The 26,350-nt window shown below is 40.8% G+C and overlaps 1 protein-coding gene across 3 annotated transcripts in view; it reads left to right on the forward strand.

Annotated features, from left to right (window-relative positions):
- LOC114063900 (solute carrier family 22 member 15-like) overlaps positions 1 to 13,342 on the forward strand; it is a 22,146-nt gene extending 8,804 nt beyond the window's left edge. For 2 of the 3 annotated variants that reach the window (XM_027896472.1, XM_027896470.1), the window contains exons 6-12: positions 1,597 to 1,818; positions 2,778 to 2,918; positions 3,711 to 3,796; positions 7,021 to 7,129; positions 10,873 to 10,945; positions 11,446 to 11,609; positions 12,609 to 13,342. In XM_027896472.1, the coding sequence (XP_027752273.1) occupies positions 1,597 to 1,818; positions 2,778 to 2,918; positions 3,711 to 3,796; positions 7,021 to 7,129; positions 10,873 to 10,945; positions 11,446 to 11,609; positions 12,609 to 12,621 (808 nt within the window). In that variant the 3' untranslated portion in view covers positions 12,622 to 13,342. The remainder of the gene's footprint in view (positions 1 to 1,596; positions 1,819 to 2,777; positions 2,919 to 3,710; positions 3,797 to 7,020; positions 7,130 to 10,872; positions 10,946 to 11,445; positions 11,610 to 12,608) is intronic. The other variant, XM_027896471.1, reaches the window with a different exon arrangement.
- The last annotated feature ends 13,008 nt before the right edge of the window (positions 13,343 to 26,350 follow it).

Here is a 26,350-nt window from a genome sequence, read left to right on the forward strand (position 1 = left end):
GGGAAGGGAAGGGAAGGGAAGGGAAGGGAAGGCCTGCCAGAGGCTGTGAGCTGGAGCATCTGCCAGGGACGGGAACGCTGCCTTCTGCCAAGGCAGGGCTTCAGAGCTTGGGATGCGAATGTAGAGTTCCTCTCCACTGAGACACATGCGTGCAAAGGCAACTAAGTGAGAGCACTAGGAATTGCCTTTTTAGCGTGATGTGCTGTGTATCTGCTTGCTTTTGAGGTTCCTTGTGTCTATTCCTAGCTCTGCTGTGCTTGGGTGCTCCTATTTAGAATTCCCACACTGGTGTGATCAAAATAATGATTATAAAATGCATCAGTATTTAAGGAATTAGGTGCTAGCTTTGTCTGGGCTGTCTTCTTAGAAAATGTTCTCTCAGCATATCAAGTAATCACCCTGTATACTCCCGGTCACTAGTTAAAGCTCTAGAAGAAATAAAGGAGTGTAGTAGGTTACCTGCACATTAATACAAGGAACGTCTAGCACATGGCACAGATGGGAAAAAGCTCTTCTGATTTCCATTATTTTTTAGATAGATCTGCTCTTAAAAGAAGTTCTGTTAAGGAATACAGTTAAAAAACCCCACCTCTCTTCCTGTAGTCAAGGAAAAAGAACTGCAGGCAGTGGAAGGAAGTTCTGCATGGTGCATTTTCCTCTGTAGTGTTCTGTTTCTGATGCAGTAGAATTACTTCCCCAAAAACTAAAAATAGAATCATAGAATCAGCCGTGTTGGAAAGGACCTCTGAGATCATCAAGTCCTTTTTTTTTTTTTTTTTTTTAATTCATTCCGTGCTCCGGTAGAAATCCAGTCCGGGTTTTCCCTCATTCCGTACTCCGGCGTAAAACCAAACAAAAAATCCCCCAAAAAGCAAAAAGCGAACTCCATACTGGGATCCTCTGAAGTAATGAAAGTTTAGTTTGGTTGTAGGATGTATATATCTGTTAAGAGTACCAGAGAAAATAAATGTTCAGTTAAAAATATTCCCTTCCTGATTTTATGGCTCATATAAAAGCTGCCACAGAGGAAAAAGAAAAGCTGGAATTATGAACTGAAGCTGTGGAGAGCCAGGATATTCTGATTATGCGTGGGAATAAGAGATATAAAACTTATATGAGCAGTGATGAGCTGGTACTGGAGCCTGACAGTTAATTCCTCAGTAAGGTTTCTTTCCTTTTCTCTTTGCTGCAACTTGGAGCCATTCCCGTAGTGGAGAAGCTTGAAATAAGCTTTGTGAAAACCAGGTTTTGTCCAGGATGTTCAGATAACGAGGCCTGAGATGCTTCCTTGACCATGCTGTCATAGCATTGCCTAAGAAGTCAGTTCAGCAACAGTCAAGATTTAGATGTAAACTCTTTAGATGTAAACACTCACTGAGTGCTTTGTGGGGCATCTCAAAGTTATCTATCTGTAAGGTTTAACTGTATTACCACCAGGCTGCCTGGAACTGAATATGCAGAACAGTGCAACGAGATTGTGTTCCTTTGAATTTTGTATTGGTATTTTTTAACAAGTATTGATTTGCAAAACGATGAGATTAACTTTAGAGCAGCGAATGAAGTTGTCCTTGTTGCTTTTCTGCTCCCTCCTGTTAGCATGCTCCCGGAATCTCCACGGTGGCTCTACGCCCAAGGGAAAACAGCAGAAGCTGAATATGTGTTGCAATATATTGCCCTTGGTAATGGAAAAGAGAGATTAAATCTTAAATTGAAACCCAGTGCAGGAACTCTGAGGAAGGCTGAGTCGTCATCTGGAATCCTGAACTTGGTGCAACAGCCGGTCCTTCGGTGGCGAACCATCCTTCTGATGTACATCTGGTGGGTAACAGCAGCGTGCTGAGGTGTTGGGGGTGAATCAGACATGAAGTAATGAACATTTTCATCCTGTTCTCTAAAACTGTTGTCCTTGAAAAGCACATCAGTGTGTCATAAATGTCAGTTGATGATAGACAATAATCCTGTGAAGTGATAATCCTGTGTTGCAAGGCTGGTGTTTCGTTATTGTTGCTGTTGTGTTTTATTCTCAGTGTGTTACTTAGAAACTGCTTCAAAACCTACTAAGAAATAATCCAGTAAGAACATAATATTTAGATAGAGTGAAATGAGAAGCTGAAGCAGAAATTACTGAGAGGATGTGTGTTTGCACCAGTCTTGGGAAGAAAAGGGCTGCACGGATCAGGCAGCCACAGAGGTCTGGATTAAGAAGAAGCGTAAAGAGGCCAAAATTACATTTCATAGGTTGAGTGGAGGAAAATTGTGAGCAAAAAGACAGGTTGCACAGATTTATATTAGGTGCTGTCTTGAAAAGTGGTACAACTTGGGAAGGAAAAAAAATGATCCTGCAGGAGGACATGACATAATCTGTGAGCAGTTACTGGCAGTGCAGAGAGAACCTCTGGGCAGGGAGGGTGCTGGGTTGGTTGTTACAGCAGAAGCTCTTCCTCTTTGACTTGAGCTAAAAAACTGTTGCAGGGGCAGCTCTTCCAAAATTCCAAGGACAGGTTTCCCTTTTAAAGTTCAGTTCATCTGAGATGACTGGCTGGATGTGAATGAGAAAAATCAGTAGTTTGATGTGTGTGGTAAGCAGAGACGTGCAGGATGTGGGAGGAGCATCTGCTAAGGAGAAACCTTCCCAGAAACATCTGAAGGGAGAGTTCTCTTCCTACCATGTACCTCAATGTAGCTAATCCATAACTAGGCATAATTTACCTTTTAAATGCTTTCTTAGCCCTAAAGACTAGTTCTGTTAATAATACAACTTTTCTGGTTGCTTTTAGGTATGTCTGCAGCTTTGTGTACTATGGACTAACTTTAAATGCTGGTGAATTAAGAGGAAATCTGTATTTAAACGTGGCTCTTTCTGGTCTTGTAGAAGTTCCAGCATTTCCTCTCTGCATGTTTTTTATTGAGAAATCCTGGTAAGAAAAACTTATTTCCTGGTTCTCTGCATATATTTGTAGAAATCCTAGAAAAATATTAACATTTTTCTCGGTCACATACTTCACTGTCTTTTTAACCAGTGGTGGTTCTTTGAGGATTTACTCTGCTGTAGGAGTTTCTGTGCTTGATATAGAAATGAGACTGGTTTTCTACATCTTTACTTCTTTAGTTTTGTTCAGATCTCACATTACTCCAGAGATAAGCTCTTCAGTGATTAATGTTATTAAAAAAGTTTGGTCTTTATGGAAAGAAGTGAATAGCCTAGTTATTTAAGTATCTATAGGTTATATATCTCTCTTACATATTTTTTTTAAGAATAACATGGGTTTGTAGTGCCCAGCTGCAGTTGAAAGCAGTTTTCAGTGTTGTTCATTGTTACTTAATCTTTTCTAAGAGAACTTTGAAGTGAGAGCTGATGAATTTTCAGAAAGGCATGGATGATCCATGTCTGTGTATTTTCATACTTTTCAGTGTGTTTGGAGGCCATGCTTTGTGTGGGTGCTTTTTCCCAAAGCCCAAAAAGTCTGACAACCCAGGGCTCCTCAGGGTTTCATGTAACCCTCATGATCAGTGTCTTTGTAATGATACTTTGGTCTCACTGAGGTCAGTGGCAAAAATCCACCAAATTTGAAGCACTGACCAAGGCCCAAGAGATTTAGAACTGTTACTTATGCTGCTGTGTAATTCAGTACTCTGGTAATTTATAGACAAACTAAAAAAGACTGCAGGGCCTTAGTTCCATCTTTACCCGGGTGCTCTTTCCCTTCCAGGTCTGGAAGACGTAAAACTATGACGTGTTTTCTGACATTTGCAGGACTTGCCTGTGTGTTTTCCATGTTTTTACCAACAAATGCTGGTAAGTGTGTGCTGCTGGCTAAGCAGAAGTTTGGATAAAAGCTGACAAAACAGCTTCATGGACACTGTGTGACCCAGTGTAGGAGGGCCTAATGACCTGTCCATTTACACCCCTCTCTTCTCTTTTCGAGGCTGGTGAGGGAGCCAGGGGCTTGTCTATATTCCTTTTAAGTGCTTGCAGGCATAATTTGACTGTGTTAATTGCCTAAGTCTGACTGACTGTAAGCCATTGGCTCTTTGAAGGCCAGCCCAAGCTGTCCCATTCTGTCTCACATACTGACCCTGCATTCATTGATCACTGTTAAACAGTTCACCCTAAAGTACTGGATTTCATAGCCAGACCACTGTGCAGTGTAATCCTAGTTTGGATCCTGGCAGTGTGAGATGCCAAGCTTAATTTTACACTGGTTTTGGTGGCACGTGATATTTATAGAAATAAAAAACCTGACATTTTCCAGAATTAGAAGTTCGATTTATCATTAAAAAACACCCAAGCTGTGAAAAAGCTTAAAAGAAACACTTTTGTACTTGAGAATTAGAAAAGGAAGTCAGAATTGCAGAATGGAAGCCATAGGGATGGCAAGGAGCTTGCTGCCTTTGTCAGACTCAGCTGGGTATTGCTGTGTTATGCACTTGTGAGGACAGTTCCTGGTAACAGTGGTGTGTCATCAAATATATTTCTCTTCTCAAAAGATGTGTTTTTTTCATACATTGTCAGTGGCATTCACAAAATGTTGGGTTTTGTCTTTTTTATTTCCATTTCAAGTACGTTTTTTTCTGTGCTAGTTTTTATTTTAGCTACTGAAAACACTTAGGTCTGTGTGACACTAACAAGTAGAAGTGGCTGCTCTCTGCTTGTGCTTTTCTTAACATCCCTTCAGTAGAAATGCTTCAACCTAAACAGTGTTCTGACTTAAAAGCACCAGCCATGTGATCCCAAGGTGGTCTTCCATAGGCTGTTTATCCTTAACAGATATAAATGCTGTCTGGCATCCAGTTCTAATTGATCTGAGAAAAGGCTCAGGAAGAAAAGCAGACAAAGTGAAAATGTCTCATAATCTAATATGCCAGCTTGTATTAATTCAAGTCCTCAGATGTTTTGTTGCCCCTTTTATTGAGACAGTGTCTTCCTTTATTCTAACAGGTTTACTCTTTGTGCTTCATTTTATAAATTTTAACACAAAATGATAGAAAAGCAGTAGGGGCTCATTGGGAGAGGATAATAATTCCTGAAGAGTTCCTTATTTACAGGAAGATTTGTCTTTAATGCCATTAGAACATCTGACTTGACACTGTGGTGAGGGTAAAGCTGGCTCTTGGCCCAGAGTAATCTGTGTCAGTTCAGAAGAAACAACTTTGGTTCCAAGCATGATGAGGATGAGTCACTGTGGATGAAACAGGGATTGCTGCAGCTCCAGTCTGACTCTCCCAGTACTATTACATTTGTCTAAGTCTCTGTTCTTCTGAGTGATTGATAAAGTCCTTGATTTTATTACAAGGGACTTAAGATTTTAATGAGATGTTGGGCACTTGGCTCTCATGTTTGTAACCTTTGCTTGATTCTAAAGAACTCTGCTAACTTGTGAATGAGAATCTGATCCGAGTAATTTCCCCTGTGTAATAAGCCAAGAGCATTTCTGATATTAAAGATGTGTACTGAATTGGAGACTAAAATTCTGCCAGTGGTTAAGACTGATATATCCCTCAGCTCCCTCTTTCCTTATCACTTAAAATTCATCCATTAGTTTGTGTATCAGACTGGAAGATGGTGAGGGAGCGTGGCAGTGGAGGGGCAATGGAGCTGTAATACTATTTTCTTTCGAAAGCTGTAAACAGAAAGACATCTGCATTTTGTGTCTGCTTTATCCTGCAGCAAGCAAAGGAGACTCCCAGTCTAGGGGTAACTGGATTTTAGCTTTCATTGAGATTTATCTGTTTGTGCTCAAGGCATAGTACCTTTTTGTGGCTTTGCTCGATATGCTTTCCACTGCAGCAGGACAGAGAATTTGCAGTTCTTTAAATTGATTTTACCTCAGCTCTTGTTAATGTTGGGTATTTTGTGTTGAGAACAACCCTTTCCTGGTGGGTACTTTTGTCTGAAGCAAGTTTATAGACCCCTTTAGTTTCCAAAATCATGCTCAAGTGAACTTTTACTCATGAGGGCAAGTGACAGAGGGTGAATCTACATAGTGGCACCAGGAGGACCAGCTTCACACCTTTCCATCTGGCAACTGTGTGTAATATTCCAGTTCTTCCTAAGTAAAAGGAGAACTTGGGTGAAAATGTTGCATCTGTTTTGCATGAATTACAGAAGTAAGTGCAAAAATGCATCGGACTTAAAAAAATTAAATCAAGTTTCTAGATTTCAGTTTACATACAGATGAATTTCTTCATCAGTTGAAATAGAATCTGACTGGCTCAGATGGATTATACTGAAAATACTCATGGTCAAAACAAAAGAAAAGCAATTGAGAAGAAATCAGTGTTTCCCATGACTTAATAAACATCATTTGATCCAAATCAAAAATGCTAAACTCAGTGCTAAGGAAGGTAACCTGAAATACAGCTAATCAGAACATTTGTTCTTCTTTCATGCTAAAGAAAATATTAAATTCTCTTTTTATTAAAACACACAATGCAAACATAACCATAACCAAAATCACATTAATGAAAGCCAAGTTTCCTTTGGACTCTAAAAGATGCACATTTCAGTTTAGCCACTTAAACTCTGTTTCTCAGTAAACTAGGCTGCATTAGCATTTGTTCTTTCCAATTACAGAGCTGTCACAATTTTAAGTCCCAGCAGGGCGCCCTTGGGGAGCAAATAAACCGTTGAGGTGAATCAAGTTTCATGGTTTTAATCTAATAAATTAGTCAAGGAGGGTCTGTGCTTATCAAAGGACACAGTTACCTGGGAAGATGTTCTGACTGCAGAGCTGGCAGCAGCAGCCCTTCCTTTAGACAAGTGATAGTTCAACAGTTTCTAAACAAACAAACAAAAAGGGTCTGATTTCCTTTGTCCTAAATACAATTTTCTTAAGCTACCTTAGGAAACCAGCTTGGTTGGGAGGAGCTGAGATACTGCTTTTGTGCTTGTAGTTGAGAAATGTACGGGTTAAACATTGTTTTTTGTGACAGTTTCCAAACGAGGACTAGATATTTGTGTAAAAAAGAATAAGAAAAGAGACTGTTCATGCTTGCATCTTGTCTTCTCTTTCCTGAAAGGTCTCCTCCTGGGTCCCACGATGTTAGCTCTATGTGGAAAAATGATGGTCAGTGCTGCTTTCAACATCCTGTATATTTATACATCTGAGCTGTACCCAACAGTACTGAGGTAATTTGACAGAGCTTCTGGGTAAATGAAATTGTTTTCCATTCTCGGGTTTGCTGGTGTGCTTTAGTATTTATCTGTAATTATTTTTACCTGAAATAACAACGTGAGTTGTTTCTGTAAGTAAGGCAGCTTGCCAGGGCTGGGAAGGGCTTCTCCAAGCGGTCACATGTTTTGCACCAATGCACTTCTCCAGGCTGTTTGGGGAAACTTGCTCTAGGTCTGAATCCAGAACAAAACCGTGAAAACCAGCTTCTTGTGCTGCAGTGCTTGGTGACATGTTTATCATTTCTACTGTGGATTTTTGGGAGTACAATTACAGGGTGCAAACCCAAACACAACAATGTAATGGAAGTATGTGCTAACTTAATAATAAATGCAGACTGTGCAGTAAGGACTCCTTACAGCTCTTCTGAGTACTTACATCTCCCATATGACTTTGTTTGCCTGCTGGAAAACAAGTGCTTTTCTATATCTTTGTTATTTAATTAAGTATTTATAATGCAGCCCATTTTAATAGTATCTATATGACAGTCATTTGCTCTCCACCATTTAATTAATGGTGTAAAGCTAAACCCCCAAATTTATTTTTCATAGTTCTTACCAACTCTCTGTGCAGTTACTCTCCTGTTGTCCCAAGATAAATCTGAGATAGGAAAACATAATACACAGTGTTGCTCTTCTCACCCCATGTTGGCCCTGTGTGATTTTCTGGATGTGCTCTAAGTACGTGGTAAGACTTGGAGCCGAATTGCATGAGTTGATTAAGAACGGCAACTGCAAATGTACTCAAAAACCTGGGCCCAGTTTAGAGAGAGCAGGAAAGTTGAAAGCTGATGTGGAGTAGGCAGGTGTCCCAGCTGGTAGATGTGGCTGTAGTTAGTTAGGATGATGACACAAATCACTTTTATCCACAGCGTTGAGGGGAAATGAAAAAACAAACCGAGGTTCATAAATTACCATGTTAGGGAGGCATAAAAGCTGGACTGTGGATGCAGCTTGGGCAGTACCACTGATGAGGATGGAAGTGGAGTGACTGAAGATACTGAGCTTGTGGTTCTTGGCACAGGTTTAGGTTGAATGTGCAAGTCCCAAGCATGCTGACTGCAGTTGGATGTGGGGGGTTGTTTGCATTCTCCCCATCCAAACTTCAGCCCTTCTTTGTTTTTCTCTTTTTTTTTTCTTTTTTTTGAGCATGTTCGATTCTTGTTTGTTTGTTTCCCTGTCCCCTCCACTTTTCAGGAGTTAAGAATCAAGAAAATTAAATCTGAAAATGTTTTTAATTTGTCAGCTTCTGCTTGTTTTGCTGTGTTTTCGTGCTACAGTGTCTCCTTAAGTCCTGTTGATGTTTGGTGCCAAGTGTGTGGCAGCTCATACCTAGCAGGAATTACAGCAGCATCTCCGTGTGTATGAACCTAAGTATTTGTCATTAGCAATATTAAAAAAAAAAAAATCAAGTGCTGCTTTATTTGAGAATCTGGACTAATGTTCTGGCAAAAAAAGTACTTTGTATGTCAAATTCACAGACCACCGGTGGAGAAAATGCAAGGAGAAACACAGTTAAAAAAAAATAGCAACTTTTATTAGACCAGTCATGTTTAATAATGTGACAAACTGACACATTAAACCATATGAACATTCCTGACGTGAAAATTTATACATTTAAAAACATTTCATATGTCTGACACTTTTAATTGCAAATATTGCAGTTTCTGCAAGAGAAGTGATGTTAAATTTAGAGCAAAACATCAGCACCATCTGGTGGTCTCTGCAAAGCTTGGTAGTGCTCCTGGCATCAGCCCTGGGATGATTCAAAGGCAGGGAAGGTGGGAGAAACTATTTGTTTGCCTTTTTTTTTTTTTTTCAGTTGGATGTTTTGCAGGAAAATGTCTTCAGTGTTACTGCTCTGTATTTAAACTTACTCCTTTAAGTATGAGGACTGCTAGGCCTCTATTTTGGGTTAACTGGTACGTGCAGCAGTGACAAATACACCTCATGGTACAAATAGGGCAGTGCTGCAGGCTGGGGCAGTCTTCGGGCTTGGGGCTTTTTTCCTTTTTGATGTGCCCTTAAAATACCTCCTGGGGAATAATAAAAAAAAGTTTAAAATAGAATATTTCACTGCTGTTGCATTTTGGACAAAGGGGAACTTTATCTTTGGGAACAAATTGTAATCATAGCTCCAGTAATATAGATGTAAAAACTCATGGGGGTTTTTTTTCATGTGAAAGTGGTTGCAAAATGATGACATCCTTGTATATCTTGGGTGAAATCAGAGTGGGGCCATTGGACTGCCTAGGATAGCTTTTTTTTTTTCTTATTTTCAGTAGTTATTAAGCTATTTGATTATTTTCACAGTGGGGAACCTATCCTAAGGTCTTTTAATAACTACTTTCATTTTACATTGGAATGGAAATGATACAATTTGCATTCAGGATCACGTTTTAGCAAATTCCATCTCAGCAGAAAATTAAGAAGCCTGCAAACCTCTGGGTATGGACAGGCTTGGGGTCTGTGGGAGGGATGCTTCCAAAGGGATGGTTCACACACAGACTGATGTGTCCCATCATGCAGGGATTTTGTTGACAAGAGAGGTGCTTGGCCTTGTCTTGTAGGGTGTGGGTTATTGTGGTATAAAAGTGAGGGAACATGAGTTGCTATTTTCCTTTTCCCAAGAGGACCTGATGAGAGAAAAGGTTGCTTTTTCTGTTTATTGTACTCCAAAGTCACTGGCCTCTCATCAGCTCCTTCCACCTTTTTCCCTTCACCTGGCGAAGGGCCATTAGGAAGGGCCATGCAGGTGGGTGATGTTGGGATACCAGTGACCCGTGTCACCACCCTGCTCGTCATCCGTAATCCTATCACTGCCTTCCTGTCTTTGGAGAAGGAAAAGGGTGAGCAGGAACAGCTCAGCAGGAGACTGAGGATGATGGTGAATGAGAGGAAGCAACCAAGAGATGCAGAGAGAACTTGAGCCGCTATGACCTTGTTGTTACCATCTCACTGATGGCTGGTGCCAACACCCATCTCTGAAGGGCTGTTAAATCCTGTATTTGGGAATGATACAGAGATGTAAGTTTTCTTGCAATTTGTCAGGAAATGACTCTGAAGACTTTTAAACTTTTTTTGAAGAGGATCCTGCTGTTCTAAGCCATGATTATCATAGTCTGGATGAGATTATTTTAAACTTGTCTGAAAATTGAAGGGAGCGCAGAATTCAGTGGCCCCTGTACTGACATCTGGCCAGATGTTTTCAAGCTTCTCACTGGCAGAATTATTTTCTGTTTGGAGCTAAACACTGACTTTTCATCTGTGCACCCTGAGGTGGCAGATGAGAGGCTGCTGCCTGAGGCTGCTCCAGCCTGAGCTGGAGATAACATTCAGCATCTTCTCTCTGAAGATCTGCCACATTTTGAAATCATTCCCCCTTCAGGGATTCCCAGTTAAATTGCCCTAGGGGACAGGTGGGAAAACCTCTCTCTTTGTTGATTGTTTGAAGGATTGATTGCACAACAGGATGGTTTTGTGAGTGTTAGGTGTGATTTTACCTTACCTGCACCCCATTGAGGAAAGTCTTCGGAGTAACCACTGGAGGTCTTTAAAAACTTTATTTAAATTCAAGTTTACCGATAACTTTTTAAAAAAAATATATATGTAAGTTGGCTTGGACACTGCCACCATGTGTTCGTGCATGATTCAGTTGTGTATTCTGAAAGTACATATCTTGCATCCTTTGTTCAAAACAGAAATGCTGGCTTGGGTGTCTGCTCCATGTCTTGCAGATTTGGGGGCATTTTGGCTCCATTTGTGCCATCTATGGTAAGATTATTTTCAACTTTTTTATGTAACTCAAGATTTATTTAAATTCTCTCAAAAGCACTTTACTGATTTTGGTATCGTGTCCACCTGTGTTCCTTAGAAGAAATATTGGTTTTATGAAAAATTAAATAGCGTTCACCTGATTTCAATAATGAGTGAACAATGCTTAAAAATACCTAGTATTTTACTGTTTTTGGAAATAATCTAATGTTCTGTGTTCTGTCACTGTTTCATCTGTTAGTGAAATGGTTGTCATGTAATGCATTTGGTACTGCTAAAGCTCGCTCAGTATCTGAGTGCTCTTAGACATGTAAACAAAGCTTGCATATGAAGCCGTGTCTGTGAAATGGCATTTATTGGGTTTCTCTGCTCCACCAGAATATGGATAATTGCACAAACTGCCAGAGTGACAAGTTGTAGTCTTTTGGTCTTGACTGCAGTTTGTGCTTTTTGAGAGCAGGCAAGAATGCTGTTTTTTTTCTATGGGTTTTTAATTCCAGAAATCTCTCAGTCCTTCTGTGCCGTTTGTGGTGTTCGGAATCACTGGACTGTCTGCGGGATTCCTGACTCTGCTTCTGCCAGAAACACTAAATAAGCCAATTGCTGAGAGCACTGAAGACCTCCAGAGTCCCAGATACCAAGTGCTTAAAAATGAAGAGGCAGAGTAATTATTATTATTTTTTAAATTATTATACCTTTGCATTATTTTCCCCTTTGTCTTATGTGAACTGTGGCTGATCTGCATCTTGGTCAGACTGTGAATTAACAAATATGTGCATGAAGTTTTTAAAGCCATCCTTCTCCTGCATTCAGTGGAAATAAAGTTTATTCCTTGGCTCTTTAAGGATGAAAAGGCTCAACAACATTCATCTGTAGGTCTTACATTATGTATAAATGAATATGATTCTGTTTCTTTAAAGGAAAACAGATTTCAGAAAGGCGGTCTGAAATAATCAGCCACAATACATTCAGTAACATTCCTGTGCTTTTACAGGAAAACAACTAAGCATGTTTCTCATATATTGGATTGTGCCTTTTTGTCATGTTTATAGTGGAATGTAATCTACTATTAACATATCTGAGGAAGTGTTTTATCCTTCATTAGTCTCCGGGTTAAAGCCATTTAAAGTGTTTTCCTGTTGTTGATATGCACTAAATGAAACTTCTGAAGTGGGAAATGAAATTTTTGTTTGATTCAACAGGTAATAGAATAGAAAATGTAGAATAAATCCCCTCAGTTTGGGAATGATTTCCCAGAAGAATTAGTTTTAAAAGGGAGGGGTAGGGGGGATTTCTCTAAGAAAGGAGTTGTTATCTCAGAATTTAGCAGGCTTAGTGTAGTAGTAAAAGAATATGTGGTTTTCTTATGTTTTTTCTTTCTAGGCTATCTTGTTAATTATCTGGTAATTATTGTGCTTAATCAGTTTAATTGTGCTACACACACTATTCTGCTCTCTTTTTATGCCTAATACAGAGTAATACCACATTCAGTTGAAATGGAAAAAACCCCAACAGCTTCTGAGCTTTACAAATACCTCTTCACTTCTAATGGTTAAAAAAATCAATGAATTCTGGTTTGCATCTTTGATAGTAGGCTATAACATAGGACAAGGAAAATATATGTAAAACGTTTTTCAGTAATTATTTTGCTTCTTTCTGACAGGCAAAGCAGTTAGAAGAAAACACTTGAGTTTGAGGCCTGTCTGGTGGAAAATGAAGCCTCCATTGAGAAGGTGCTGTAACAGCTGAAGGGCAAAGTGCTGCTCCCTGTGTGTGACAGCAAACACTCCAGGACTCATGTATAATGCTGTTTGTAGCATGTTGAACAGCTCTGTGTGGAGGCACATGGAGAAGATGGAAGGAGTTGATCAAAGCTTGTGAGAAAAGAGCTGACAAATCTGTGCCTTAATTTAATGACTTAACAAAAGCCCACTTCAGAGGTTTGGACTTCTCTACAGCTTCTTGAAGTGAAGTACTAATTTATTTTACAAGACGTAATTGCTAGCTTCAGATGAAGCTATGATGTTGTAATTGAAGTGGTGTATAATTTAAAATTTAGGTGGCCTCATATATTCTGTCAAGCTGGGAACATGAGAAGGAGAAGCATCCTGTATATGCTAATTTTCTCTACAGGTTTTTTGCCTCTAGACTGCAGTGTATACCTCACAGTGTGAAGAGACCAAAGATCTGTGTGGGTTGTTGGCCTTATGTTTAATGATAAGAAATCTGAGCAGGAGACCTGAAAGGAGAATAAATGGATTCTGTTGTGGGAGAAAGCAAGTTTTTGTTGGAGAAGATGCGTTAAATGAAATATAATACTGGAATATTGGAAAAATTTTTGGGACTTGAAGAGTTGCATTTAAAGGAGAGAATGAGTAACCTTTTTGACAAAGGTTATTAGATAATTTCTCATTCCACATGTACAGCTAGACCTTAATAACTTTAGTCTAAAAGTTTGTGTAAAAGTTCTAGCTGTACATGTGGAATGAGAAATTATTGAGCCTGAGTTATATATTGTATAATATGTGTAGTAATATATAATCCCATATATTTGACATATCAGTGGGAAATTCTTCCTGTAAGGGAATGGTGTTTGGTTAAGAGTTACTATATTTATATTGGAATAGGTGCATCACAAATTTTACAGGGATTTTTAATGGCAAACACAATTTTGTTATTGAAAGACAATTATTTTAGTATCTGTATTATGAGTGCTGCTTTTCCCAGGATGTTTACCCAGGCCTTTTTGAGGAATACTTGTATTGTTTTGATTTTGGCCCTTTATCTAATGTGTTGATAACTGTTTAAGGTTACTGCTGGGTCAGTGTATTTTGAGAAGTTCCATAGTTAAAGAATAATTTGACTTTGGAAGTGTGTGTGCATTTTTACACACACCAAAATCTGTGCTGTGCCCACGTGTGCTTTTCCAGGAGTCTGGTCAGGACCCCAAGAGGTGAAGATCAGTTGGTATCAGAACAATGTTTAGATAATTTGACATACGGGTTGACAACAAGTGCATTTCCTTAACTTCCAGGGATGAAGCTTGATGACGAACAGCCTATGGAAGGTGCTCCAAACTCTCATCTTCTGATAATTTATTTATTAATTTGCTTTCATGAGGATTAGAATGAAGTTTGTGGGTTTTTTTCCCTTGACTAATATTAACAACTTCCATTGCATTAACACTTGTAACCATAGTGACTGATTGTACCTCTTCAAAGGATAATTGGGTCAGCAGGGATATGGTAAAGACCAAGTTTTGCTACTGTTGACTTCAATTTTTTTATTAGAGGAAATAAAATTTAATAAGAAATAGAACGTTATAAAGTTGTATTCCCAAAGCAGAGCCAAGACTCTGGAACAGAAGGACTGTAAAGGTACCACCATGTGGTGGGACTGTATTTCTCCCTCCTGCACTGCATCAGTGTGTTTTTCCTCTTCCTTTTATTCAATGTTATGTGAAAAATAGGAAACAAAGATAATTTGCATTTTGAACATGGCTATTTCTGCTTTATTTGACCTGGAATTAGTGAATTCTTTGCCTTCTGTGAATGTGGTGGATTGATGACCATAAAGCTGTGTGTCCCCAGAGGTGTTAATGATCTTTCCAGCAGCCCTGGCATGACTCATGGTACCTTGAGCTCTTTTTAGGAGGCTAGGCCGGTGTGGAAGCTGGTTTGGTACTTTGTCTCCAAGATACAAAAAAAAAAAATAAATATGGACTGAAACATCAACTTCTGTTTTTGCTTCATACAATTTCCCTTCAATTTAACACCTTCTTTACCATTTTACTTTAAATATCCTCACTGCATTTTGCTATTGCTATATAAAAAGATAGTATTTGGAGGGAAAAAAATTGTTTTTCCAATTCTATGTTTAGAAATAAGGAAATAATTGGAAATACTTTGTTGGACTAATATAACCAGTGCATTACATCTTATAAGGTATGTCATCCTTACTGTATTTGTCACAGCAAATTGGAAAAAGCAGCATTTTGGTCAAATAACTGGAGGTTTTTTTTGGAGTAGTTATCTGTTCTTAAAACTTTGACTTTGTACAACTTGAAGTTCTTCATGTAGAGCAACTCTTTTTCTCATTATGTTTAATGAAGACAAAGCATTTTTTGGGGGGGGAATACCCTAATTCTTTACTCAATGTGGGACCATTATCTGTTGCTTTTCCACTTTTCTGTAAAAAGAACAAAGGGAGCTGAATTAATTCAAATGGCTTAATTATACACAATAGGTCACAATCTCCATCCTTAAATACCAATTTTGACTCTCCCCCTCTGCTTTATTCATGTGTGGAAATGTGATTGTAATGTTACATCTGCACTGTTCATCTGTTTGTGTTAGAACTATGTCTTCAGTGCTTTAGCAGTAGGTTGTGAAATTGCTTTTCTTTTTTATCTGTTTTTAAACTGATTTTAAGTGCTTATTCCAGCATTTGAGAAATGCTGGAATAAACATTCTGCTGCTTTCTGTATTTTTTCATGTTTCAGCTTCAAATCTCAAGGTATTAACAAAAACCCAAATATTGGCTGTCCTTAAATACATCTGTGATATTCACAGGTTGCCCAGAAAGAAAGTCTGAACTGATTTCAGCTTTCACTCCTGTGTTTCACCTTTAATATTGCTGTAATTTTCCCCAGGGAATGCTGGGGTTTTTTCCTGAATTGGGTGCTAAGAGTGCTGATCAGAGGCAAAGCTTCAATATTCATTTATGCCACCTATGTTTTAATGTCATTTGCCTGTCATTGGGCAATATTTATCCTTTAATTTTTGGTTGGGTTTGCTTAAGCCCTAGTTTCCCCCTTGTCAGAGGAAGAATATCAGTGGAAAAGTAATGGAAAAATTACTGGAGGGTAATGGAAAATTATTTTTCCATCACTCCTTCAGTTCATGCTATCTTTTGTATTTTGTTGCACATTCTGTTGTTCCACAGCCCTCCTGGTGGCTGGCTCATCCTGGAGAAACGTCAGAGATTCAGCTCAATCTACATTTTCCTGGCTGGCAAATATCCTCTGCTTTCTTTTGTCACCAGCCCATTATACATCCCCTCTCCCCACATACACCATGCTAAAAATCAGGTCAGGTGTAAAGGCAGGGCTTGAGTTCCTTTTTCCTAAAAGCAAATTTTGCCCAATGTTCATGTCAATCTCATCTCAGTGATCTTTTTTGTTATCCCAATTGATGTTTCATCAAAGCTGTTTCCTCCTTTATTGAAGCACTGTGTGTTACTGCTTGAAGTGAAGGCTATGGATTCATTTTTAGCATTTATCCTTTTTAATCTGAGTGAAGTACAAATAATCCTTGGCTCTGCTGACTAACGCTCTTGCAGCTAAGCAGTAGAGAAAGGAGGAGGTAAACTTTTCGCACTATCAGCTTGTTCTGCCATTCAGTTTTCAGTTTGCTTGAGGCAAGTACCTGTATCATGTATTACAGCATGCAAGAGAGCTGATTCTTTTTCCATGCCGTGCATTACCAGCAGTTCATTTGCAAGTTCATCTTTTGTTTTATCACTTGCTACAGGAGATGTAAAATTTCCTAGAGACAATTTTGGGAGATGCATTCCTTCCATTAGAGTTGAATCTATGAAAATAGTGGACAGATGTACAGCTACGGGCAAACTTTGTGTGTGGCATGGAATAGTAACCTGGTCATGCTAATAACTGGTAAGTTGAATTGACTGGCCAACTCCTAGTAATTTTTTCAGTCACTTGGGCTGAAAATTTCTATACTGATGTTTGTCTGCCAGGTATCAGTACTGCCAACATTGCTGTTGAAAGGCCCTGTGAAGAACTGGTGATTATGTGGGGGTTTTCTAACTCAAAGAGATTCTGCATCTGCAACACCTCATTTCTTGTTTGTCACAGCCTAACATAATTTTCCACCTCTGCCTATTCCCTCCTATCCTATCCACAGTGATGTAGGGCCTGACTGAATTCTCATTTCTCTGTGCCAATGTGCAAAGGAAAAAAAGAGACTGCCATATATTTCTGGCTCACCTAAGGAAACCAGAATCTGTTCACACAAAATGAAGCTGCTCCAGATACATCCGTGTTGAAAGAAATTGCTCTTTCTTTTCCCTGTCCCGTATCTCATCGTTGGTCAGGTTTATAGATGTTGGTGTCAATATTCAGTGAGAGCTGGCTCTGGGTTTGCTGCAAGAAGCCTGGGAGCAGCAAACCAGCTCCCTGTAGCAGCTGCAGCTCCAGAGGTGTGTCATCAGCTTCAAACCATTATTAAATCCTTATGATGGTGTATGTTGTTGTCTGTACAAATACCCTTTTTTAAGGCCTCCTGATCCTGTGATTTCAAGGCTGTGATGTGACAGTTGAGCAGTCTGTCACTGCATTGTGTTTATTTCCTTTCCTCGTTTTAGATTTGCTGCCTCTTGGTTCCACAACAGATGCCAATGATAGGGAATAATGACAGTGAATAGAAGTGCTTGACCCTCAGATACACCATGCAGTTTAATGCCACTTGTTTTGTATTGTCTGGTTTCTCTTCTTCTGAAAATGTTGCAGTTAGTTTTCTGAGTAGACGCTTTTCCAAGGCCTCCCATTTTTTATGTGTCTGTGTGCCTTGAAATGGGTAAGCAAATGGCTCCAAATGCCTGTTTGAAGAAAATCCCTCAGTGTGTGCCCACTTTTTGCTTGTGCTAAGACCTGTTGGAAAACCAGCAGCCAAACCCTCTGTGAGACATCTGAGAGAGGGGGTGAGCCTTTCTCCCTGCTCTTCACCTGGAGCTAACTTGGAAAATTTGACCTGGTACTTCTTAAAATAAAGCCAACCATTCCCCCTGTGCCCCCCCTGCCACTGCAAACAACCAAGCCCCTGATAAAAATGAGTTTTGGAAATAAAAAGCCAAGGGAAAGCAATGACTTATGCAGTGGTTAGTAATCTCTGCTGAAGAATATATTAGAGAAAAGTAAAACTGGCAGCAGGAGGGCTCCTGCAGTTGTGGTCTTAACAAATTGCTATGGATCTGATTTGGCTATTTATTATCTCTAATCCTAGTGGTCTACCGGGAAGGAAGGGAATTAATTACTAATGACAGATTTTAGTTAAAGTTAATTTATTGGTGGTGAAAGTAATTGCGTGTTCCAGGTGTTCATCAGTTTAGCAAGACAACATTTAACTATCGAATATTCCAATTACAATGTGGTTAATTAAACATGATTAAGCTGTTGGGTTTACAAACACACAACTAATTATGTATAATTACACTTGTAGTGGGTTTATGGTATACAGCATGCAAGATAGATGTGGTATTTAAAATCTTTCAGAAGATTTTGTAAATCTGCATTTTCTAAGGGACTACCTTATGCTTATACATTAGTATATAGGTATTGACAGCTTGCTGCGTTCTTAAATCAGAAACCCCCTGTGGAGAAGTTTTAGTGAGATACTGAAATATCAGTTAAGAACCATAAAAAAGGCAGAGGGGAGAGTGGAACCTGCTCGGAATTTGCAGGTGAATGGTACAAATCTTGTGTGGATTGGTAAAAGCTGGTGGTCCTTTACTACTTAATTCTTCTGTGATTTAAGCAGAGTTTTTTGATACTGTGAGAACTGTATTTGTTGGACCCTGTGGCTGTTGTGTCACCCTGTGGTAGTTCGGACCTGGCTCTCTGCCAAATGCCCGAACTCACAGTAACAACCCCCTTCCCCCTCCCTTTTTCCTTTAGAGCAAAGGAAAAGAAACTATAAAAAAATTGAAGAACCTGAAATCAAGCTACTTATATAAAAAAATATATATATTTATGTATGTTACAGTTATATACAATTAAGATGCTATGTACACAGTGCAGGGAATCCAAACACCCTCCCGCCTCCCAAGGGAAAGGGGAAAAAAGGGATAAAAAGGGACAAAAAGGGATACAGAACAGATATACACAATCAAAACCAAGAACTAGCAAAATACTAGCAAAACAAATCTCGCCATGTCCCTCCAAAAAGCAACATCACCACACATGGCCAACACTGTCCAGTCTCCCATGTGGAAGGCCAGCGGTCACTGCAGGGCTCAGCCTCTAGATAAGCGAGATAACACAAGGACCCACTGCCCTGAACCTTGCCGGAAGAGAAGAGAGCAAGGTCTCTAATCTCCAACTTATTTATACCCTGATTTATGTAAAAATCATATGGAATACTGGGTACATGGCCACTTCCTTGGGTACAAACTAGTTACCAGGAAGGCCTAGACCAAAATCATCACACACCCTTAGGAGCAGCTCCAGGGGTGGTGGTTGCTGAGGGGCCAGGGTGTTTATGGGGGCATCAAGAGCCTCTGGGAAGGGTTTGGAAGAGTCTGGATTTTAGTGGTGGGGTTGCTGCAGGTGGGTACATCCCCTGAGGGGGCGAGGGCAGGTGGGTGCTCAGCCAGGCCCGGGCAAGAGATCTCACCCCCTTGAAGCCAATGCTCTACAACAAATTAGAACTGCTGAACCAAGGAATGGTGGTGTGTGATTTACAGCAGGTCTTGCAACTCAGTGATTTCAGAGATCTTTTCCAGCCTTGTCCCCACAGCCAGGAGGCGCTGCCCCCCCACACCCCAAGCCCTCAGTGCTCCCCAGGGGCCACCTGCCCACAAAATGGTGCCCGAGAGCAAAGGTGTGCGAATGGTGTGTGGGGGCCATTCCCTGTGAGGATGGCTGTCCCTCAGCGCTGTAAACTCCTGTGCTTTCTTCAGGACTCGAAACACATGGCGTGGATCAGGTCTTTGGAGCTTGGGTTGTGGTTTAGCTTTGTGTTGCAGCCCTCGTGATTACCTCGTGGAACCTCTGTTAGGTACGGAGTCTGCAGTAGCCCTTCAGGCTTAATTACTGCCCTGATGGATGCATGTGTCATTTAAATATGCATGATATTTTTGCTGGGAAAGCCGTGTGCTACACTGCACTTGTCATAAGGGCTGTTTTATTCTCTGATTTGTGCTATAGTTCAGCTTTGAGAAAGAGGCGCTGAGGAGAATGTGTGTTTGAGTAGGAAGGAGTCGCCATGGCTTCGTGAGGGAAATGTGAAGGAGCACCCTCTCCAGTGCCCAGTGACATGGGGCTGTCTTGGCAGGGAAGACACTGTCCTTCCTTTTTTTGACTTCAATCTTGTGTGTCTGAGTGTTTGTGGGAATATAACACTTGCTTACCAGAAGATGTTTTACACATGTCATTGGTACCCATATGAATATACTGAAGCATGTTCAGTCCCTCTGCCCTTGGCATTTGCTTTCATGGCCATTCAGTTGGAAATCTGTAATAGTACCAGGCAACAACTAGAAATCCACAGTAATATCCAGCAACTTAGGTCAGAAATCGTGTCCTTTCCTCCCTAGTCATGAATAAGCAGTAGCATCATCATTAGTAATGAAATCAAATGAATACCAGTTAATATGTTGAAGTAACTTTAAATGGTACTTTTTAAATTTCAAGTCTACTTTGTACTGACACAGGTGGTTTTTTTTTTTCTTCTTTCTGCATGCTCAAGTATATCCCAGAAAGGCAGAACAAGTCGTTCCCTAATGGAAATTTACCTTTGTGCAGACTTCTAGCGCCAGAAGGATATACTGCAATTAGTAAAACTCTAATGGATTTATAATTGTCGTGGGTTTTCCTAAACTGGGAGTGCATTGTGTCAAGTGAACTTGCCCTAAAGTGGAACTTGGCATTGAATTTTACATTGAATTCTCCTGTCCTGTTCAGGACCATCACTTGGCCTGTCAAACGCAGCACTGAGGAGCAGTGTGGCTGTACCGGGTGAGCGCCAACCTGATGAGATCCCTTGTTTAGGGAGAAAAGACCCTTTCATCCCATGTTGTGGATAATCCAGAGGTGGGCCTTGGGTGGAGCAGGCTGTGCTCTTACCCCCTGGCCATGCAGGGCTCATGTTCTTTTCCCTACTGGTTGCTAGAGAAATACTTTCTGTTCTGAAGGTCTGGAAATGACATTAAGAAGTTTAATCTTTTTTAACTTTGTTTTATTTATGAGCAACAAATTACAATTAAATAAAAGAGGATGGAAATAAAATTTTGCACTGTGCCTTTTAGGCAGTTTTTATACTTCTAACTAGAAGGTTAAAAGAGCAAAATAATATTGACTAAGTGTCTCGTCTTTACATAAGTGTTCTTGAAAGTTAATCAATCCACTTGTACCTAAACAGTATTAGCTTTTTAGTTCAGAGGGGCTGTGGGAAAATTCACCTGGCTTTTCTGGCTCTAAGAGGATGGCAGGGCTGGAAGCTTGTTTGCCTATGCCTTGATGGGATTAAGATTGGGTGCTGTACTGTCACTGGGATGATGTTTTCTCTATATTTAATTGACCATTGCAGCTTGCAAACAGCCCATTAGCTAATGTATTTATGCTTCTTGAGGCTACTGCTGAGTGGTGATAGTCTCTTCCTCTTGTGTTTGTTACAGAAAAGCTTAAGGTAATTTGAATGAGTTTGGGGAGAACAGCAAAAAGGCAGGAAGAGCTTGGTTTTCTTGTTATGCTTGTTAATATGGATCTATAACTTGGAGGCTTTGTTGAAGAGCATTAAAATGCATAGACTTTTAATGGGACTGCAAGAGAAAACAATCAGTTACCCAAGTAATCTATCACTGCAGGTTTGGTCTTGAAAAATGAACAGGGATGTACAAGTCCTTCTGACCTTCAGACTCCCTCTGGTGCTGTAGCCTACCTCTGGACACATCAAAGCAGGACTAGGCAGGGAGAAGGGTGACCTCTGGTTTTGGTCCAGCTGTGGGGAAATTTGGCTGGCTGGAAAATTGGCGAAAAGAGCCTGGTGATTTCTGCTTCTCTGACAGTAATGTGGATGAGGGCTCCATCTCTGCTGTTTCCCTGCCTGAGTGTGAGCCATGACACTTTATATAACCCCACTGAGATGTAAGTGTGGCTGTTTTCATTTGCTTTATTAGCTGTAGATGTGAGCAGCATTAAGGTTCTCTATTTACCTTAACATACACACACAGGGGTGGGTGGGTGTGGGTGTGTGTGTTGTAGCAGGATTAGATGGTTTTCATTTGGTGGAGGGTTCTCTGCTAAAATCCCCACAGAGAAACACACTTCCCAGACAGCCACACTTTTCTGCATGAATTTTTAAAATCCATCCAGGGACCCTGTTTATCCAGACTGGAATAAATTGCTCTGGATGGAAGGGATCTTCCTGTTCCCTGTGAGCTGCTGGTCCCGTCCTATCAGGATGGCAGCCCGCCTGTGCCTCCCTCTGCTCTGGAGGGGACGTAGCTGCTGCCTTCACAGGCAGGCTGCAATTATTTGGGATAAGTAAATCTCTGGTGGTTTTGATCTCTGCTTTCAACTAAAAAAGGGGAAGAAAAGGAAGGTTTCATAACAGGCTTGACCTCTGAGCTCCATTTTACTGCTTCCAGAAGGAAACCCCTGCTCTTACCTCACTCTGATTGCCTCCCTGTTCCTGGTTTGTGAGTTTGCCTGAGTGATGTACAGTGGCAATAACTTGCAGATGGCTTTGTGTGTGACAGCTGGATTGGTGTTTTTAATCTTGCTCATTTCCAGTGTGCACTCCCCTTTCCCTACCTCTTCCAGGGGAAGCTGCCTTCTCGTTTCAGCGACCTTCAGCGGTGAGGTGCAGTTGTTGCTGCTTGCTGCTGTCTTCTGGGTGAGATCTTTGCTTTCAGGTCTCTGGGAGTAGCTTAGTGGCAGAGCAAGCTCAAGGTTGAGCTTGCCCAAAGGCTGCTGAAAGAGTGGAGAGAAAGAAAAAATCCTACCCCAATAAAATGCATGAAAACCTTGAAGAAACTGCAGTAAAGTTGCTTATGACTGAGGAGAGGGCTGAGTAAAAGACAAAATAAAATGACTTGACAACACAAAGTAAGTGGCCATAAAATGAGTGTTTATGGAGAAGCAGGTTTGTGAAGCCTTGCTCCCTGCTTCCTGAACGTGGTTAATGAACAAAGCCTAGAGATGGTTTTTATTCAGTTGTGATTATTGCCAGGTTTGTCTGTGCAGAGAGGAGAGATGGAAAAGCAATAAAAAAATAAAGGCAGCTGACTGTAGGAATGGATGTGTGGCAGCTTGGTCTCATCTTTTGCTCCAAACCAGAGGGTGTTTTTGCCCTTAGTGTCTCCAAAGGGCTGCCTGTGTGTGAGCAGAGCTGCTGAAAGTATCACCATGTGGTCACAGGCCCAAGAGAGTATCTGAAGACTGGACACGTGTGCTTTACTCCTTATTTTTGCCTTGGGGGATGCATGGGGTGCCTGCACCCAGGAACAGCTGCAGGCCTGAGGAGAGGCTGGGGCTGCTCCAGGCTGGGCATGGCCAGTTCCAGCAGCCTCATGGCTTAAACCTTGCTGAGCCCCTCAGCCCTGAGTGTGGCACCTCAGGGGGACAGAGGTGAGAGGATGGAATCACTGCCAGGACCTGGGAGAGGCACAGGAGCTAGAAGTGAAGGAGGGAGGGTGAGTTGGGGAAAAGAGAGTAAAGGAAAATAATGGTTCTTTGTTTCTTACCATCCAGACCTAGTTTAATTGGTAAGAAATAACATTATTTTCCCCAAGTTGATTTCCTTGCACCTGTGATAGCAATAGGTGAGGGATCTCCCTGTCTGTGTATCCCTGGCTTTGTATCTTGGCCCACAAGCTTTTTTGCTGTGTTTTCTCCCCTGCCTGCCTGAGGAGGGGAAGTGAGAGCAGCCAGGTGGGCATCTGACAGACAGCCATGGTCAGCCTGCCACAGAAACATTTAATTGACCTCTAAAACGTATCTGTTGAGGGGTTTAGAAGTAGTTCTGATACTGATCACTTCTGACCTCTTGTTCTCTCCAGCATGTGTGTGTAGCTGCCCTGAGGCAGCTTCAGGTGGTATTTTAATAGGTGTTGAGTGTGTGGGTGAGAACAGAAGGTGACCCACTCTCATACCAGCATAAAGCAGTTCAATATTGTGTGAAGGATAACCCTTATCGTTGCCTGGTTTGAGGTGGCACCCCTGTTTTATATCCAGGGGTGTGCAGCAGCTTCTGCTTGGGAATGGAAACACTAAATCAGAGAGTGTATTTTGTGAGAACTGCAGGTGGCAGTAGGAGCTAAGTTTTACAGAAACAATGTTTTAAATTGCTGTCCTTTGCAGTAGCTTGCCATATGGCAAAAACTTGAATCTCTGCAAGAGCCTTCTCTTAAAGGCAGCACTCCATGTTTTTAAGGACTTGACAGCTCATTTTAGGGGACAGTGTTTTCACTAAGTGTAATGACACTTTCTGCTCCCTTTGGAATGCTCTGTACTGCTTTCCCCAAAAGTGGGGGGAAAATGCTCATTGAACTCTGATTTTCTTTACTGTGTTCCAACTAGGTAAGTAACTTAAATGGGGTATTACTTACATTTACCACAATCAAAATTGTTTGCAGTTAAGAGGTGACTCAATTACTCTAAGTTATCCCTGGGACTTGGAAGTTCTATGTGTTAGTTTGGTTTTTGGTCATTGAGAAGACCTTAATTCAATGACTAGCCAAGAGATAATGAACTAAGTGTTGTACCCCATGCTCTACGTATTTTTGACTTAGAAGTTACCTGTCATCAAGTGCTCTCTCCTTGAGAATACACGCATTTATTTGTCTGGTTCAGTCAGAATAAAGACTGTACTTGGGCTTATTGCATACAATGGGGAACCTGAGAGAGACAAGGCACTGAAATAAAGGTGTGCTTGTGTTGTTCGAACAAACAGAGATGTGCCTGTGTGCTCTGTGCACGCTGGGATCAGCGGGCAGGGTGTGTGCATGTTTTAAGTTTGGTTATATTGGCTTATGATTAAGCTGGAAAAACTTTCCAAAACACTTAAGATTGCTATTTCTGAGCTCTGAGGTGAGGCTTGGTACAGACAAATCAGTGTCTAAAAAGTAGTAATTGCTCTTACTGATGAAGTTGTACCATGATAAGTGCAAATCCCAGAGAGATTAATGCTGATGGCAGGGTCAGTTCAAAATCTGCAGGAAGCATTCTTGGTAGCATGTTTTTCAATTAAAAAGCAAGAGCAAAGTAGTTAGATGTATTGCTGGGAATTAAATACTTACTCTAGAGCTAATTGCTTTTGTTGGTAGTTTTTCAGATGTACACTAGGAAGACAACAGATAGTTTGGACTGTGAAGGACTCATCCATGTTTTGAAAGCCTTCCCTGGCACGAAGCACTCTGATTGTTGTTCTCCCCCTTGTGCTTCTTCCTTGGTGCTGAATGCTGATTACAAGCCATATATTTACACTCTTGCTCCTGGTTGGAGCAGGAGCATCAGGGAATCTCTGTACCAGAGCCAGTGCCGTCAGAGAGCACGTCCCAGCCTCCCATTGGGAAATACTGGCACACAGTGTGATGTACAACTGTATTACCTATTAAAAAGAGATTATTTAGGGCATGTAGAAGAGAGACTGTATTATAAATTAAACAAACAAGATGCAATTTAATAACTGTTCCCGTGTACTGGGAAATCCCAGAGTGTGCATATAAGGTCTTACTGCCAGGATGTTGCTGTTGGGGAGGATCCTGGGGTGGGGGAGCTCAGGAGGGAGGGAGGGAGGTGTCCTGTGCACATATTTAAAGAGAATTAACTCAAGTTGCAGTCATGGACCCTTCCCATTCCCTTTTCACAAACATCTGTATGAATTTGTTTGGCTGAGCATCTGCTGAGAACAAATGCCAAGGCTGTGTTACCTGCCCTGAGTGCCCAATCTGACTTGTGTGCAGGGGTGTGCCTGTACTTGTTGAATCCAGAGAGAGCTGGAGTGCCCTGTGATTTACCTTAATAATTATAATCAAAGCCACACAGCTCAAATGAGGAATGTTTGATCTTCAGAGTTTATAACGAACCCAGAGAAGAAACACCCCAGAAGCTATTTTATTGAATAAATTTAAATAATGCATTAATTTTAGAAAATAATTACACATGAGCAAATGGCTAATTTAATCAAAGTATTAATTTGTTCAGCTCTTAGGGATATGTAAAAGCTTAAATAATGTGTAAATATCACATTTGGCATATGCAGACTTACCACAAAATATGAGTTATTTGTAGTGCACACACAGCTGAAGAGAGACTATACAAATATGTTCTAATGATGCTTGATGGGGAACCAATATCAGATTTGGGAACGATATAGGGAATTACACAATTCCAGTTTTGGTGAATCAGTTAGTGTGTATTTCCCTTGAGACCAAGTTCTTTGTGGAGACTCCCAGTGCACTCCATGCATGGAGACCTGCTGGTGACATGCAGCCTTTTGGCAAAATTTCCTGCAGTTTTTCTTGCAGGTGATCTCGGAAGTTATGACCTGAACTTAGGGTGCCACGTGTAGGCCTGTTGGCAGAGGTTTGGGGCTGGTGTGATACTCTGGCAGCCTTTACTATGGTTTGGACACCCCCCACAGCCCAGCAGGGTTTGTACCTTCG

Source organism: Empidonax traillii, unplaced genomic scaffold (genome assembly GCF_003031625.1).
Source record: "Empidonax traillii isolate 1590-97213 ecotype Southwest subspecies unplaced genomic scaffold, ASM303162v1 scaffold498:size1131258, whole genome shotgun sequence".
NCBI classification, from domain to species: Eukaryota; Metazoa; Chordata; class Aves; order Passeriformes; family Tyrannidae; genus Empidonax; species Empidonax traillii.